This window comes from Nothobranchius furzeri, chromosome 7 (assembly GCF_043380555.1).
Source record: "Nothobranchius furzeri strain GRZ-AD chromosome 7, NfurGRZ-RIMD1, whole genome shotgun sequence".
NCBI classification, from domain to species: Eukaryota; Metazoa; Chordata; class Actinopteri; order Cyprinodontiformes; family Nothobranchiidae; genus Nothobranchius; species Nothobranchius furzeri.
The window spans coordinates 35,224,857-35,243,081 of NC_091747.1; the positions used below are offsets into that span (position 1 = coordinate 35,224,857).

At 43.7% G+C, this 18,225-nt stretch overlaps 1 protein-coding gene across 1 annotated transcript; it reads left to right on the forward strand.

Annotated features, from left to right (window-relative positions):
• The first annotated feature begins 16,598 nt into the window (after positions 1-16,598).
• On the forward strand, positions 16,599-17,869 carry LOC129167165 (coiled-coil domain-containing protein 106-like). The gene is made up of 2 exons (XM_070552858.1): positions 16,599-16,796; positions 17,181-17,869. The coding sequence occupies exons 1-2, from the start codon at positions 16,640-16,642 to the stop codon at positions 17,492-17,494; spliced, it is 471 nt and encodes a 156-aa protein (XP_070408959.1). The 5' UTR covers positions 16,599-16,639; the 3' UTR covers positions 17,495-17,869.
• Positions 17,870-18,225: the final 356 nt, after the last annotated feature.

Consider the following 18,225-nt stretch of genomic DNA (forward strand, 5'->3'; position numbering starts at 1 on the left):
GTAGGACTTAAATTTGATGCTCACATCAATTCTGTGATCCGGTCCAGTTTCATTCACCTGAGACGCCTTGCTAAAATCAAGCCTATGCTGTCGAGAGCCCACCTGGAGCGGGTACTGCATGCCTTTGTAATTTCGGCTTGGCTACTGCAGCTCTCTATATGCTGGGTTGTGTCAGTCAACACTGCATCGCCTACAGGTTGTGCAGAACAGCGCTGCCAGGTTCCTGACTGGGACCAGGAAACGGGACCACATCAGTCCGGTTCTGGCCTCTCTGCACTGGCTTCCGATTTGCTATCGCTCACAATTCAAAATCCTCGTCTTTGTTTATCATTTCTTCCAGGGTGGTGGTCCCCCCCTATCTGGCCACTCTCCTGAACAAACATTCCCCATCACGTGCTCTGCGCTCCTCTGACCAAGGCCTGCTCGCTGTCCCTCGGTCTAGGTGTCGTACCCGTGGGGACCGGGCTTTCTCAGTCCTAGCACCGTCACTCTGGAACCAGTTGCCACCCTCAGTTAGGCTGTCCCCTTCTCTGCCAGTCTTTAAGAATCACCTAAAAACACACCTCCTCCGCTTGGCATTTCCAGAACATGTTTGATTTTGGCCCTCTTTTATGTTGAATCCATTCCACAGTTTTCATTGGTACACTCAATCCATCCACTCAATCCAAATGTGTTTCACAATTTGTCCTTTACCAGAATGTTTCAACTATCTTGTAATTTCCATTTTGTATTTTGTAATTAGTATTTTGTAATTTGAATTTCTTTTATTGTTGATTTATTCAATATATTTACATACAACTGTACAGTGTTCAGCGCTTTGGGCTTCCTGACAGGGTTGCGGAAGGCGCTTTATAAATAAAGCTTTGATTGATTGATTGATTGATTGAAAATTGTTTTATTTTAAATGCCATTAAAGCTGTATTGGTTTACTCAAAATTGTTTCTTAATTTTTCCCTAAACTGTTCCAAACCAGATTAGCAAAGAAAAGCACTTGGTTAATCTGCTTTTTGTTGGATTGAATCCATTTCATTCAGGACGATTGGTTGACGATGTCTTTGCTCTAATAATTGTGTTTTGAATACTTATTTTGACTACATGTATTTTTTATTAATCACATTTTTCTGCTGTATGTAATAAACTTGAATAATGTTCTCAGTTGTTTTTTTTTTTTGTTTGTTTGTTTTTTGTTTTTTTGCATGACTGAGATCTTTTATGTCTTTTGTTCCAGGGCTAATGTCAGTTTTTTCTTGTGTTGTTTTGAGTTTTTTTCTTTCTGAGCTCTCATTTAACTGCATTTTTTTTCAACTTTTAGCATGTATGCCATTAAGTCAATATTTAGCTAATGTTTTTAATTCCGTTTTACTTAATCTTTGTCCACATTTAACTGTTGATATTGTTCTACGGCTTCCCAACCCCTTTAAGCCCTAGGCTTATGATTTAGGCTTCGGTTTGAAATGCGTCTATCCATAATGAACTGAGAATATATAGATGATGTTTTGAGGCGATGGCTCAAAACATGACTAAAAGTGTCGGCTTAATGTGACATCCACCCTGTGTGTCTGGAGCTGTTCTAAAAGGATTTGGTTATCATCATAACAATCAGTTATTTGTAAACTCTAATGTACAAGCAGCCAAAAATTCACTAAAAGTCCCATAATAAAAAACAAAAACAAAGTCAGATGACTCCTAGCTAACGGCTTCTACTAAATAAGGCTGGACGCAACAATCAGTGACTTCAGTCGAATGGATCGGGACCTTTTAAAACAGGATGTGTTATCTTGACTTCTTTCACCCTTTCAACCTGTCTTCTCCCACAAAAATCAATATTTATAATTTTACAAGATTACAACAAATCCACTACAATGCTGGTGTTATTAAAACAATAAAAACATCTGAGACAGGTATTTGCTGAGAGCATCTGCTGGATTAAAGGGTCTGTGTTTTCTGTTTTCCTTTTTCTTCATCTCTTTCTTCTCCTGCTCTCTAATTCTGAATTTCACCCCCCCCAGCCAGACAATAAGCCCTGCTACAAGCCCTGCTTTTTAATATCACTGGCAGGCTTTAAGTAATGACATAAATAATAGAGAAGGTTTTAGAATGGGCTCGTGTCATGGTTCTCCCCAGAAGAAGCATAAAATCACAAAGGAGGATGGGACTATTAGAGAGCTTCTATCTGGATGCTGCTTGCTAATATTCCCACCAGAGACAAAGTTGAACTGATTGTATTCACAAGAGGGCCTGTTTGCTCGTTTATTATGTATCTGGGTGTTGAGATGACCGTGAATCATTCTCATGTTAATCAAAACACCACAAATGGTCATGTATAAAATTCATTTAACTATATAATAAAATTATTAATTAAAAGTTTGCATTACAGTGTAAACATTTTAGAGGAAAGAAAGTGTTTTCAAACTGATTTGAAAGTCGTTCTTTAAAAGCATCACATAGAGATGTGTATACTGAAATTAAAGGGATGATGTGTTTTTAGTTAGAAATGAGCAGTTTCTCACTTCTCCTGATGTTGATGAGGTTTCGTTAGTTTCATATTAATTCAGACAGAGTCAAGTATAGTATAGTTTATAAAAACCGGTTGAGTGAACCTCTCAGTATCAGGAACCCGTAGATTAGCTCCGATAGGACCCGTCTAGTCTGAAATCTTTCCAGGTGGTGGCTGGAAGCTGGAATAATTGTTTGCGTCTAAAGCTGTTGTTGGCTCTTAGAAGTCTGTAACACTTGCAGCGTTGCAGAGAGGATTTGACCTGAGGTTAAAAGAGAGGATGGTTTCAAAATCCCTTCTTCCTCGATTTGGCTGAATCGGGAGTCAGCTGGAAACAGAATTAATTGGGAAGTAATTCTTGTTTTATTAAACCCATTGATTATACATTTTGGCAAATCAGAATTTTACACATTTGAGGGCATTACCAAAACATTTGTCAGACATCCTGCCTTGCTTCAGATACATAGATGGTTAATTCTTTGTGTGAATGAGTCATTTTAAAACACTTATGTGAAGTTAATGTTATCATTAATGATGCTCTTATAATGTGTATGAGTATGAAACACAGATTATTCAAACATTTCATTTAAACATCTTGTTCATTCAACACATTTGATTATTCCAACTTATAAGTTTTAAATTCATGTAGGAACTTCGAGTAGGTTGACAATGACTTAGAGTGAAGGTACAGCAGTCTGACTCCTGCATCAGACCGTGGGTGAGAATGTTTTGTCTTCTTGTACGGAAACAAGAACTGGGCAGAACTTTCTGGATTTGGAGGCCAGACAGATGGTGGGTTTATGTCTGCAAATGAAATGTTACTTTCTAGTCAATTTGTGGGTGAAATTTTTGACTACTTGGTCTGTTACAATGAAAATAGTCTCCTACACCTATCTCTTGCATTAACTTCTGATAAAAAAAAAGATGATGAAACACTAGGATTTGATAATTCTGATAGAACTACCTCACACTGCCACTTAACATTCATGGACTCACCCATCTGGATTCGCAATGGGGTTGTTTGAGTAACAAACCCGGTCGAAGCACACACACTGGCCCCCAGTGCACAACAGGTTCTCCAGAATTGACAGATGACCAGTCTGCCCCTGGGCTGATTACAAAACTATCATAATGTATTTGCTTTAAGACCACAACTGTAACAAAAGCTTGTGAGGGAACGGCATCAAGGAAACATGCTGGACATAACCAGAAGTTCCCTGCCACAATAAGTACGAGGTAAGCAATACTGCTCAAACCACAACTACACACCTCATGTTTTTTGTGCTCAAATGAGACACATCGAAAGGGTGATAATTTACAAGGAAATTGCTCACCCAGCTCTTTGTCCTGCTTCTATTAGGGGTGTATGAGAAGGTATGAGAAGGTGGCTGGGAAGAGAGAAAAGCTGATCTAAGGGCCACAGCTCTTTTATGTCTCTAGTCTGACTAAGAAGCACTCTCAAAGCTCAAGTAAATGGTAGATATCACAGGCATACCAGCTGACACTCATTAACAGCAGACAGTCAGGAAAAAATCAATTGGCTCTCTGATACAGTCACCCATTTATCTACAGAGACAAAAAAGGGAAAAAAATCCAGGCACGGATATGAAATTTAAATCTTTGTTGTTTAGTTTGCCAAAGGCTGAGCTTCTGTTTTGTCAGAAATTCTAGGTTGCTCATAGATACCAATACAAGAACAATTACTTAAAAAATATACTTAATAGTACTACAGGATCCCTGTAGTGTAGTGTAAATTACCTGAGTGTTTATCATGCATGTGGGTGTGTATTTCATTAGGTACGCTATTTCATATTGTTACAGTATATCTCAAAAGCCATGTATGCATCTTGATGTAGATGAGGTGCTGAAGTTCGAACTGAGCATCATCTGGCATACTGGGTATTCGCCCTGTGGGCTGTCAGCTCTGGAATTATTTTAAACTGATACAATCAAGAAGAAAAGTGTGTGTGTGTGTGTGTGTGTGTGTGTGTGTGTGTGTGTGTGTGTGTGTGTGTGTGTGTGTGTGTGTGTTCTTGTCTTTATAAAACAGAACAGAATTATTTACATTTAATACAGACACGAAGTACAGCGGACAAATACACAGTTAAAATACAACATACAAAAATGTAAATACTAACGTAAATCCTCTAATACAGACCCAGGCCTTTATTTACTCAATTCAATTCAATTCAATTCAATTCAATTAAACTCAATTCAATTCAATTCAATAATTCAATTCAATTCAATTCAATTCAAAAATACTTTATTAATCCCAGAGGGAAATTTAATTGTTTCAGTACACACAATTTTGAGATCAGACATACATAGGCACATGACAAGAATTGGTGGTCATTTGCAACATGACTCGCGCTACCGTTATAGATCAAGAGGGTATATATGAGGATAGAGTCAGGGAGAGGGAAAAAAGGCACTTCAGAGATACCCTCAACAGAGAGGATAGCTTTGCTATGCAAAAAACAAAACAAAAAAACACATCAGGCAGATATGCACACAGACTTCACACGTGTCATGGTTCTGCCTTTTTCTCTGCTGGCTGCGCTTCTAAGTGTTTTGCAAGTGGGCATGTCGGAGAGTCACAGCTGCAGCTGATTTCCATCAGCACGGCCAGAGGATTTAAGGAGCGGTGTTGCCACACTTCAGCGCCGGCTGATACTCTATTGTTGGGTACTCTAGCCTCACCACGTTCTGTTCCTGTTTGAGAACTGAATAGTGTGTATTCCTGTGCTCATTTAAATCTTCCTTGTCTGCTCCAGTACCAACCCTGGATTCTAGCCTCGGTTCCTGTCTGCCTGAAGTGTGCCATACTTTCAACGTCGTTCAGCTCCTCTGGCCTCCCGCTCTCCACTGCTCACCTGTCCTGGATCATACACTTCTACCAGCTACTCCTCTCCACCAGACAATCTCCAGCTCAGACCTGACTTGCCTCCCTCTCCTGCTCAAACCCCCGCTCCGTACAGTAAGACTCATCCACCATCATCCTGCTGTGTTTTCCTGGTTCTCAGTTTACTGTATTCATCTCGTTATCTTTTGTTTTCGAATCGGAGTTAACCCCCCTGACCCAGTTTGGATCAGTGCCCTTCGTTCTCATTAATTTTCTTTGTAATAAAACATTTGTATTTTTATTTACACCTCTCTCCGTGTGTGATTCTTTCATGTGGGTAAAAAGACTTAAACCCAGCATGACAACACAATACATAACATAAGTGTCCACAAGGTGGGGAGGTAGGGTTGGGACTCTCCTCACTTCAGAGTGTGCAGCCACAAGAGCAGCACATTGAATCCTTGAGACGGTTCCACGGCCTTTACTGGTCACAATCCCCGCCCAGGCTGGGATAGGGAGAAAGAGTTTCTATAGCGACTGCAGCATTCCACATTTCTTCTGAGGGGAGTTTTCACAGGCTTCAAGGGCACCAGATTCAGATTGCAAGAATTGTTTTGGTACAGGCAGAGATAATTTCCTCTCTGCCTTAGAGTTTTGTTGGTCTTCAACCCCTCCAGGTCCAATAATGGGGTTATCAAACTATTCCAATCTGTGCTGATCCGTCAACTCTCTCCTTGATCGAATCCACCTTCTGTGCCAGAGCCAGAATCTCAGCCAAAGTTCCAAGCTTACGACTCATCTCGACAATTATGAGTTTGTGAGTTTACAGTGTGATGCATTCCATCCCTGAGCTACGGGATTAGACCAATATTCCTCGAAAGCTCATTATTTTTCCGGTATGCTAGGTAACCGCTCAGGCCAAACAGCAGGAATCCCGATACCAAAACGACGAATATCTAAACATCTTCAGAATACTCTACAGACTGTTGAGAGAGGCAGTTCAAGTTCCACTGTTTCCAGGAGTCCATGATATACTCAGCTGGCTCTGTCCCAGAGGGGCATCCAGGAGCCCCTTCTCCCGTTCTCATCGTTGAAAAGATTTTGTCAGTCACGTTGAGACCAGCTGACCAGATCCATGTTTAATAATTTCCAGTTTCCAGAAAAAATGCAGAGAGCACAGTGCACAGGCAGACAGGACAGAGAGCCTTGGGAAGAGCAGGGAGGGAAAGGAGAAAAAAAGCGTCTGTACCCTCCAAGAGCCAGAAGAAGTGCACTTACTGATTTATGTGGGACTGCAGTGGGGGCAGGGCAATGAAGATCACGTTGGGACGGTGTTGCACTTTCATCTTGATGAAACAGAAGAGTCCTGGTGGTGGGGCCGTTGATGTGTGGGGTTTGTGTTTGTAGGTGGGGAATGGGCAATGGGTCATCACAGACCTAGACTCTCTTACTTCAGCTCGAACATCCTCGTAGGGACACCCGTCCTCATGCAACGTGAGGCGGGGGGCAGGGAGCCAATCTGCACTTTTGGCCACACCAGTTGTGTGGCAGGAGAGAGAGCCATTCAGAGCAAAAGGTGTGTGTCAGCAACTATGATGATGTTATAGTAACGTGGGATCCTGTGACAGTTGGGACGGTGAGGGGATGTCTTTTTGGACAGGGAGCCATGAAACCAGACGGGAGATTTGGGGTACTGGATCTTGACATCGTTGGAGGCAGGTCACAGTGTCATGTGGACGGACTCAGGGAGGGGTCTCAACCACCAGGTGTCGTTTCCGTTGTTCCTCCCAACTGTTGCTGTTTCCTTTTGTTCTGTCAGGTGCTGAGGGGCGGTTCCAGGGTAGAGTGCGACCACCAAACATCAGTGAAGGTGTCGTGGATGGACCCTGCAAGCTCAGTTTACTGCAGATCGTTTACTTATCTGTCGTCCTTGGTGAGCTCGCATGAGGATGGTTCAGTCGTAGTGGCCCCCCCAGCGGTTCGCAGCAGAGGGAGGGATGAGATGAGTGACCTTGATGCCCCATCTCGTAGCAGCACTTGCACCAGGACCCCAATCTCATGTGTTTCACGGTCTGTGGCGAGAAAGCACAAACAAGTTCTGCGAGATCACTGTGGAATGTGACTTGTCTTCAGCAACAACCATCCAATATTCTCTCTAAGCAGTTCAATCAGGACCCCCAGAGGGACTGAGAGTCACCAGAAACTGACCACCACAGTCCACATGATATCCTCCTAAGCTAAAATCAAGACCACACACACATGTGAGGTCAGCATACAAACAGGACTGAGATGGACAGGAAATGCCCTGAGATATTCATTTATGATTTAAAAAGGACCATGAAATACAAGCAAAACCTAGCACAGCGTTCCCCCTGAACGTAACTGTTTGAACAGCAAAAGATGAATAAAAAAAATGAACACAATGTCATATAAAAAGACCTGAGTAAGGTAACCCATTAGTGAGCTAGAATTATGATTTGGTTTTATCAATAAACCACACCAAAGAATACTCATTAACTCATGTTCCATGATACATTAAACTAACCCACACCAGCAATTTAAATAACCCATCAATGGTTCAGCTCACAGGATCTTTCATGGAGGTAAAGTCAAAGAGTACCCGGCCCGGAGGGTTACCGGGGTCCCACCCTGGAGCCAGGCCTGGGGTTGGGGCCTGTGAGCAAGCGCCTGGTGGCCGGACTTTCGCCTATGGGGCCCGGCCGGGCCCAGCCCGAACCGGATACATGGGCTCATCCAACTGTGGACCCACCACCCGCAGGAGGAACATGAAGGGTCCGGTGCAATGTGGATTGGGTGGCAGACTAAGGTGGGGGCCTTGGCGGTCCGATCCCCGGACAAGAAAACTGTTTTTTTTGGGACATGGAACGTCACCTCACTGGCGGGGAAGGAGCAGGAGCTTGTGGCAGAGGTTGAGCGGTACCGGCTAGATATTGTCGGACTCACCTCAACACATAGCATTGGCTCTGGAACCCAAAACCTTGAGAAGGGTTGGACACTCTCCTTTGCTGGAGTTGCTCTGGGTGAGAGGTGGAGGGCTGGGGTTGGCTTTTTGTTAGCCCCAAGACTCTCTGTCTGTGTGTTGGGGTTTACCCCGGGGGACGAGAGGGTAGCTTCCCTGCTCCTTCGGGTCGGGAAACTGGCCCTGACTGTTGTTTGTGCTTATGGGCCAAATATCAGTTCAGAGTACCCACCCTTTTTGGAGCCCCTGGGACGAGTGCTAGATAGTGCTCCATCAGGGGACTCTATTGTCCTGCTGGGGGACTTCAATGCTCACGTGGGCAATGGCAGCTTGACCTGTAGAGGTGTGATTAGGAGGAACGGCCCGCCTGATCTGAACTCGAGTGGTGTATCGTTATTGGACTTCTGTGCAAGCCGCAGTTTGGCCATAACGAACACCATGTTCGAATATAAGGATGCCCATCGTTACAATTGGTACCAAGGCAGCCTACGTCACAGGTCGATGATAGACTTTGTAGTTGTATCATCTGACCTGTGGCCGTATGTTTTGGACACCAGAGTGAAGAGAGGAGCGGAGCTGTCAACTGATCACCACCTGGTGGTGAGTTGGATCAGATGGCAGGGGAAGATGCTACGTAGACCTGGCAGACCCAAACGCATAGTGAGGGTCTGCTGGGAACGACTGGAAGAAGGGTGGCTTGCCAACTCCGGGTCAGGGGAGAGGTCCTACCTCAAGTGGAGGAGTTTAAGTATCTCGGGGTCTTGTTCACGAGTGAGGGTAGGAGGGATCGGGAGATCAACAGGCGGATTGGTTCAGCATTTGCAGTGATGCGGACGTTGAGCCGATCTGTCGTGGTGAAGAGGGAGCTGAGCCAGAAAGCCAGGCTCTCGATTTACCGGTCGATCTACGTCCCAATCCTCACCTATGGTCATGAGCTTTGGGTAATGACCAAAAGAACGAGACTGCGGATACAAGCGGCCGAAATTAGTTTCCTCCGTAGGGAGGCCGGGCTCAGCCTTAGAGATAGGGTGAGGAGCTCGGACATTTGGGAGGGACTAGCCAGCCTCTGCCCAAGACCACAACTCCCAGCAGTACCTCACAGGGATTCCCTCCACGTCAGACCTATGTCACGACCTGCGACTGCATACAGAAGTCACCTCTCCAGCACACCACTCAGTCCTAGTTTCTTCAGATCTATGATCAATACTCCCGACGAACTGTCTATCCACAGCAAGTGCTCCCACTTACCTCTGGAAGAACCCAGCATCTCTGTGTCACTTCACTGATGCTCAGACGCTCGGGGATTTCTAGATTAAACCCCGAGCTGGCGCTGTCCCGACGCTAGCACTTCTGCGTCTGAGAAGCCATGCTTGCTATAGCTCAACTCCTTGTATCTTGCCGACCAGTCTGACAGGATGACTGAGTCTGTTAATCCCGTGGAGTTTGAGCGATTGAAGGTCGAGGTCATGCAGTTTCATGCTTTGGTCAATCAGCTCAACAGCAAGGTGAACTCCCTATTCGACCTCACCCTTCAGTTATCCACCTTCCTCAATGTGCCCTAGCAGCAAGCCCTAGCATGTCTTTTCTTATGTAGTTTTTTATCTTATTTTTGTTTTTATTGTCTCTGGACCTTGAGTCTGTTAAAAAAGTTGATTCATTCATTATCCTCGATTTCCTGATCATCCCCGCTCCCTCCTCTCCTCTAATCCTGGGGTTCCCCTGGCTCCGCCTTCATGACCTCCATATTGCATGGTCCCAGAACTGCCTGTTAGGCTGGGGGACCCAGTGCCAGGTCCATCTTTCTTCACCCTCTACCAAGGCAGACCGCCCGGCTGACGGACCCAGACTTTCACCGCCCAATCTGCCGCCTCCCTATCAAGACCTTGCCGCGGTCTTCGACAAACGGCGCAACACCACACTGCCGCCTCACCGCCCTTATGATATGGACATCAAGCTACAACCGGGAACCACCACCCCATAGGGCACCTTTTCTCTCTATCTCCCTCCGAATCAAGAGCCATGGCGGAGTACATAAACCAGGCCTTCCGGCAAGGCTTCATCCGACCCTCCTCTTCCCCGGGTACTGCTGGCTTCTTCTTTGTGAAGAAGAAGGAGGGTGACCTTCATCCCTGCATAGACTACCAGGGTCTTAACAAGATCATCATCCGGGACCTCCACCCCCTGCCACTCCTCACGACTAGTCTGGACTCCATCTCCCATGCATGGATCTTCACTAAATTAATCCTCCGGAGAACCTACAACCTGGTCCACATTAAAGCATGGGATGAATGGAAGACCGCATTCATCACACCCACTGGCCTTTGGGAGTACCAGGTCATGCCCTTCGGGCTGTGTAACAGCCCTGCTGTTTTCCAACGCCTCATTTATGATGTTCTCCACGACATGCTGGGCCGGTGGGTGTTTGCCTACCTGGATGACATCCTGATTTACTCCAGGACTAAGGCTGAACACCTCCATCACGTCCGTGCTGTCCTCACCTGGCTCCTGGACAATAACCTGTTCTGCAAACCTGAGAAATGCTCCTTCCACCAGCAGACCATCTCATTCCTGGGCTTCATGATCTCAGATCAGGGCATAACCATGGACTCTCAGAAGGTACGGGCGGTTGCAGACTGGCCTTTTCTGATGAGTCTGAAACAGCTACAGAGCTTTCTGGGTTTCTGTAACTTTTACCGCTTCTTCAAAAGGAGTTTCAGCACCTCTCACCCGACCAAGCCCTCCCAGCCAGCCGTTCCGCCTAACGCCATTCAGGCCTTCCACCACCTGGTCACCCAGTTCATGACGGCCCCCATCCTCCACCATCCAGATACTACTGCACCCTTTGTGGTCGAGGTCAATGCCTTGGACGTTGGCGCAGGGGCAATCCTATCCCAAGGCGTGCCGGACGACAGACTCCATCCCTGCACCTACTTCTCGAGGAAGTTCTCTGCCACCCAGCAGAAGTATGGCGTGGGTGACCGCGAACTTCTGGCCATCAAATGTGTGCTGGAGGAATGGAGACAGTGGCTTCTGGGCACCTCCGAGCCCTTCTCGATCTGGATGGACCACCAGAACCTCTCTTACATTCACTCTGCCAAGCAGCTTAACCCTTGCCAGGCCTGGTTTCCGACCGGGGCCCTCAGTTTATGGCCCGTTTCTGAAAGGCTTTTTGTCAACTGATGGGAGCCTCGGTCAGTTTGTCCTCCGGCTATCACCCGCAGACCAATGGGCAGGCAGAGTGGGTTAACCAACAGCTGGGCTGGTACATCTGGTGATTCGTCTCTGCTCAACCCTCGCAGTGGCCAAAATACCTCCTTTGGGCGGAGCTGTCCCACAACCTACACACCTCCTCAACCACTCACATGTCCCTTTTCGAGGTCTGCTATGGCTACCAGCCCCGTTCTTCGCCCACCAGGAGCCGAAGGTTGCCGTCCCTGCCACACAGTCCCTGGTGAGGCACTGCAAGAACACCTGGATCAAGGCACGGGCTTCGATCACCCTGGCCAACACCCACTACGCCCACCAACACCTCTGCCGACACCTTCCAGGTCCCTCCTATGCACCCGTGGATAAGGTCTGGGTGTCCACCGCGGGCCTCCGACTCCATGCCGGATCCAAGAAGCTCTCTCCCTGGTTCCTTGGGCCCTATACTGTGCAGAAGGTGATCAACCCTGTCTTGTACCGGCTGCGGCTGCCCACAGGTCTCCGTATCCATCCCACTTTCCACACGTCCTTGCTCAAGCCACATGTGGTTTCTCCCTTCTCACCACCTCCGGCTCCTGTGCTTCCGCCTTCCCGTTTCCTCGATGGTGAGCCCATCTACAACGTCCGACGCATCCTGGACGCCCATCGCTGTGGTGGTGGATGGCAGTGCCTTGTCGACTGGGCCGGCTACATCCCCAAGGAACGCTCCTGGGAACCTGCCCGCTCCATCCTGGACCCTTCCCTGATATCGGACATATGGGACCGCCGGGGTTGCCCTGGGACTTCTGGAGCCATCCCTGGACGGGGGTCCTGTCAGATCTCAAGTACCCAAACCTGCCTCTTCCAGCTAGCCAACCTCTGCCCAGGACTACAACTCCCAGCAGTACCTCACAAGGATTCCCTTCACGTCAGACCTACGTCACAACCCGCGACTATATATGGAAGTTGCCTCTCCAACACACCACTCAGTCATAGTTTCTTCAGATCCATGATCAGAGTTCCCAACCAACCAATACTCCCGACAAACTGTCTATCCACACTAAGTGCTCTCACTTTCTTCTGGAAGAACCCAGCATCTCCATGTCACTTCACTGACGCTCGGGATTCCTAGATCAAACTGCGAGCCGGCGCTGTCCCGACGCAAGCAGTTCCGTGTCTGACAAGCCACGCGCGCTACAGCTCAACTCCTTGTATCTAGCCAACCAGTCTGACAGGGAGCTACAACTCTTTGGTTTCTCGTGGTCTCGACGTCCGGTAAACTCACCACTTGGGCTGCTTTTCCGTCGGACCACCGGGTGCGACACACACAAGGGTATCGTAGACTCTGCACACTGGCATAGGATGGTTTTATACAAAATACAGTTTAGATTATCTAATCATACAGCCAAATTGATTTTACAACCCAGACAACACAAGCTATCTCAGAAAGGTTTTGCTAAATGTGTTCTAATGTTCTTGTGTTGAGTTGGCATCCAGTTTCTCCTATGCATGTTTTATTGCATAGTTTGCATGGTACTTTGTTAATGACTCCACACTTATGTCCTACTGAGATCTTGTCTTTTGGGTGAACTAGTCTTTTTCTAACTGTTGTGTATGGATTTGTTGGTGTGTTTTTGTTGTGCTTTTTCCTGTTATGCCTTTGATGTATGGAACGTTTACCTTATCGGTAACACTTTATAATAAGTGCACACTATTAAGCATTAGTTAATCATCAGTAAAGCAATGGCTAATGGTTATTTAATCATTTGTAAAGCATCTGCAAAAAGATTATCATAATTACTTAACAGCTTACAAGCACCACTATTAAGGCTTTATTCATGATGAAGAAGCTACCGTGTCACACTTTTTATTCATGATGTTTCATGATCTATAAGTCATTGATTAATCATTTATAAACTCTGCTCTCCATCATTTACAAACCAGTCCTTTCATGATGTAAAACAGTATACAATCCCACTGGTAAAGGGTAAGTAAATAGTTAACATACCCTATTTAATACTATAAACTAAACATTTACTACACATACTAGAGTCTCACTAGATGTTTTCTAAACACTGAATCTCACGACTACATCAGTCAGCTACTAAATGTTAACAGATGTCTTACAATACATTTACAATTGTCACTTGACGGCTTCCAAAGATGCAGCTCCCTACCGACCCACTTCTTTTTAAATAGATAATCTATCAGTTATTATAAATACATTAATAAACTACTTTAGAACGTTACAAACCATTTACTACTTCTTAGTTAAGTATTTTGAGTGAGCTCATCTAAAGTGGAGACTATATATACCTTACAACCTATTAATAAATGTGAAAGTTTTTCAAAATACATTGTAATAAAAAATAAAGGACAACACAGATACAGAAAGCACTTTATTTTTAAGATGCCAATTATAAAACATCAAAACAATGCTTACAAATATTGACACACAACTGTCAAAACAAACATTGTGCTGAACCACTATTAGCCAGTATTTGAAGTAAAGAACAAGGCTCGATGCACTTTTATGAATTGTATGTTTTTACATGAAATGCTCAAATATTTTCAAAAGGTGAAAAAAAAACCTGCAGTTGCAACAGTAACTTTTTTATCTGTATTTTTTTTAAAATGTCATATATCAGTCTCCCTAAAGCACCCTGTTTGTGCTTTTTTGCAAGCCATTCGTTCCACTCAATAACTGTAAGGTGTTCTGATAGTAGGCTGTCATTTCTGTTACCCCGGAGTCTCCAAATTCTCTCCTTGTAAGACCTCCAGGCTCTCTGCAGATGTTGGGTATAGGCACCTGTTAGAGGGTCCACATACCATCTGCTGTGGTTAACAGTATAATGTCCACAACCTACGTTTGGGAGAATGCGATAGGCCCGCCATTCATCACTTATCACCAAGGAACCAATCCTGACATGAAGAGTGATCAGAGGAACAAGATGTCTTTGAGATTATTTCTCCACAAGACGCAAGATAGGCCTTGTTCTACGCTGATTTTTTTATGCCCAGCATTCCGAACACCCACTTTCTTCTTTTCCAGCCCCCTGCCATTCTTCCTCTCCCATACTGATGCAGAAAGAAAACAATTAAGACAAATGGCAAAAAAGTGCTGTGAAAGGTTGTCATATAGATGTAATATATAATTTCTATTACAAAACTTACCTTTCATTTGCGATGAAAATGACTCTCATCGATCACAACAAACTCCCTTCGGCCACCAATCTACTGACCTGTACGACATCTCATTCTTTGAACTGCAGCCACACATACCCTCCTTAATTTTTTGGACATTTTACTAAGTGTTGTCGTACTGCCTGCAATGGTGTCATCCATCATGTCAATTTGACGTAATCTGAGATCCTGAGAGAATCTTCAGGGAGAAAAATAACATCCTTACAAAGAGTCATTTAAATTTAGTTCCTTTTTGTGTAGTGTTTATGCTTACCTGTAGATAGATTGCATCCAGTGTTGAAGTGAGACTTTCGAACGGCTGAAAAGGGACTTGTGTCTGACAGAGATTTGTTTAACGCGTCCACCATGTGCTGCTCCTCGACAGATCCTATTTAAAAATTGTAACATGAAAAAATGTATGTATCATTATACGCAGTGAGTTACTTAAGTAAGAAAAAAGCATTTTGTATTTAGGGGTGGAACATCCCTTTCAAGAGATGTCCCTGTTTGCTCTGTTTCAATGAGGATTTAGGTATAAAACCAAATAATAACAATGACGTTTACAGTAAGTACCCCGGTTATTATGGCGTCCTACAAAAATAAAAAATGCATTTCTTACCAGGCATATTGGTCTCCGTTGTTCACCCTTTTCTTCAGTTTTGTTTCCTGGTGGCATACTTTGCATTTCATTTTTCTTTTAAGCAGTTTAATCTTCTGAAGATGTTTTATAAGCTTCAGTGGGCCTCTTCTAGAAAGCTCCTCGTTAATTAATTTTTTCAGTCGTGTAAAATTTCCCATTTTTGGCCAAAATATCATTTAATGAGTTTCCAGTTATGCTAGCTCTGAGCTGTAATGTCGCTTCTGGCCAGAGAAAGCCGCGCATTTGCTGCTTCCGTCTTCCGACGTGACCAATAGGAGACCGCGATGCTGTGCCCTTTCACCTCTAGGGCATAACCAAGGTGGAGTAATGGCTTCCTCTAGCACTGTGAACATGACGAGCCCTGGTCGATCTACAATAGGCAGGCGAACGAGGGCAAAAAAGGGAAGTAACGACGTGGACAAGGTGGATGTCAGTGTTACAAGTGGTGAGTGTTTTGCACTTTATTGTGTTTGGTTATTTTGTTGGAAAAAACTACCATCACGGGGCTAGGCGCTAACCGCTAATAAGCGGTTAGCTTAGCTTTTAGCTTACATTCAAGCTCCACAAAAGCAATGTGCAGTGTATGTTACTAGTTATTTTTGTGACCCAGTTAAAGGAATAATTAAGGATTATTGCTTTTGGAATATCTCTGGGCTGCTATTAGTGTACTTTCTGCAATTTAGTTTGTCATTCTGTAGCTTTTTTGATGCATGTCTATGCAATATAAATATGCAATAAATGCTCTACATTATACAGTCTAATACAATATATTTGAAATACATTAATATATAATTATTGTCAAGTAAGCAAGTTTCTAAAAACAACTTAATATAATTTGTAATTTTACCACAGCAGGCTATGTATTAATCATTGCAATGATTTTACTGTTATTCATATTTTACAAACTGTATTATGATTGCATTTTCTGCAGTTGTTGTTTAATCAGTTGTTAGTTGTATTAATAGCCTAATTTCTTTTTGTTTTCAATTTTCTCTAGGTGTGACTATTGCTCCAACTGCACAGCTGACAGACAGAAGACGATCACAAGAGGTGGAGATCTGTAAGATGAAGCTAGAGTGGCAAAAGGATTAGATTGATGAGCTCACCAAAGAAAGAGACTATCTAAAGGAGCAATTAGTAGCATGTAAGTCCACTATTAAAAACATTACATAGCATGACAAATACTTTATTTGCTTTAGCATTTACTTAAGCATTCTGTTCTGTAACTTTGTCTGTGTTGTCTGTTTAACTGTTTTACTAGGTCTCACAAAAGAACCCACAAGGTCTATCCAGCATCCCAGTGACGTACTGAGCATGTCTTCGCTTTCCTCTGACGGGTCATTTGATAAGGGTTCTGACTCCTCCACGAGCACAACTTCATCAGATGAAGACAGTCAGAAGAGGAAGAAGAAAGGCAAAGCCAAAAAGAATAAGAAGTCAAAGAAACATGACCAAATTGCAAGAACAAGAGGTAAAGTGATTAAATCTTTCTATAATTTGATCCTACATGCTGTATTGTACTGCTGTTCTTCTGAGTTGGTTATGTTATTTAACCCTTCTAGTGTCCCTAGAGACTTATGTGTGACTAAAATTAAATAATCTTTCATAAATTCCAGTTTTTAGATTGCTTTCATCCTTAGCTTGAAAACTCACAAATGTAATAAAGTAGAGCTGGCATGTCTGTTCTCACGGTGCGGGGGCTCTTTCCGACGCCCATACAGTATAAAAATGCAAATGACGACTTTAGTCGTCATTGGCAGTTAATGAGTAAATTTAGAAATATGTGTGTTATATCCCTACACTATTACATAAAATTAATAATCTCAATATAACACATTTGTTCTCTAAATTGCAGCCCAGAATCCCAAACAAGTGGTCCCCCGGTATGAGAGGATTTTGAGGCTGTTCAAAAGAGGAGGGACCATGTCAGCTGCCTTTAAACGTCTGGGAGTGGACCGGAACACAATTGTGGCAACTGCTCCAATTGCTGAGCTTTTCATTGTCGCACCTGATAGGTATAAAGAATTAGAAAAAAACAAACAGGGTAAGAAACTGTCATTGTTTGCAACACAGTGTGCTGCAGCAATCAGTGCAGATCCAGAAATAGAGGACAAACGTGAGTCCTATAAGTCTTCTGGGAAGTTGCTTCCTCTTAAAAAAAAAGACTAGATTTTAGTGGTTTTTTTACATTGTGAAATGTGGTGATAGGTCACCATTGTTAACTGCAAAAAGGGCCAGATTTAGTTATGTAGTCCAGTTGATTGGCAGATTTGTGTGATAAAAAAAGACACTCTATTTTTGGTTTGCATGACTTTTATTATTTTTTTACTGTTAGATTCTATGTTTATTTTAAAGATCACACATGTGATACATTTCATGTAAAAACATACAATTCATAAAAGTGCATCGAGCCTTGTTCTTTACTTCAAATACTGGCTAATAGTGGTTCAGCACAATGTTTGTTTTGACAGTTGTGTGTCAATATTTGTAAGCATTGTTTTGATGTTTTATAATTGGCATCTTAAAAATAAAGTGCTTTCTGTATCTGTGTTGTCCTTTATTTTTTATTACAATGTATTTTGAAAAACTTTCACATTTATTAATAGGTTGTAAGGTATATATAGTCTCCACTTTAGATGAGCTCACTCAAAATACTTAACTAAGAAGTAGTAAATGGTTTGTAACGTTCTAACGTAGTTTATTAATGTATTTATAATAACTGATAGATTATCTATTTAAAAAGAAGTGGGTCGGTAGGGAGCTGCATCTTTGGAAGCCGTCAAGTGACAATTGTAAATGTATTGTAAGACATCTGTTAACATTTAGTAGCTGACTGATGTAGTCGTGAGATTCAGTGTTTAGAAAACATCTAGTGAGACTCTAGTATGTGTAGTAAATGT

What these genes read in the sequence shown, in the direction of transcription:
- LOC129167165 (XM_070552858.1), top strand. Translation starts at nt 16,640, where the DNA reads ATGTCTTCGCTTTCCTCTGACGGGTCATTTGATAAGGGTTCTGACTCC. An exon ending in CCAAATTGCAAGAACAAGAG is followed by an intron (nt 16,797 to 17,180) that starts GTAAAGTGATTA and finishes TCTAAATTGCAG; the next exon opens with CCCAGAATCCCAAACAAGTG.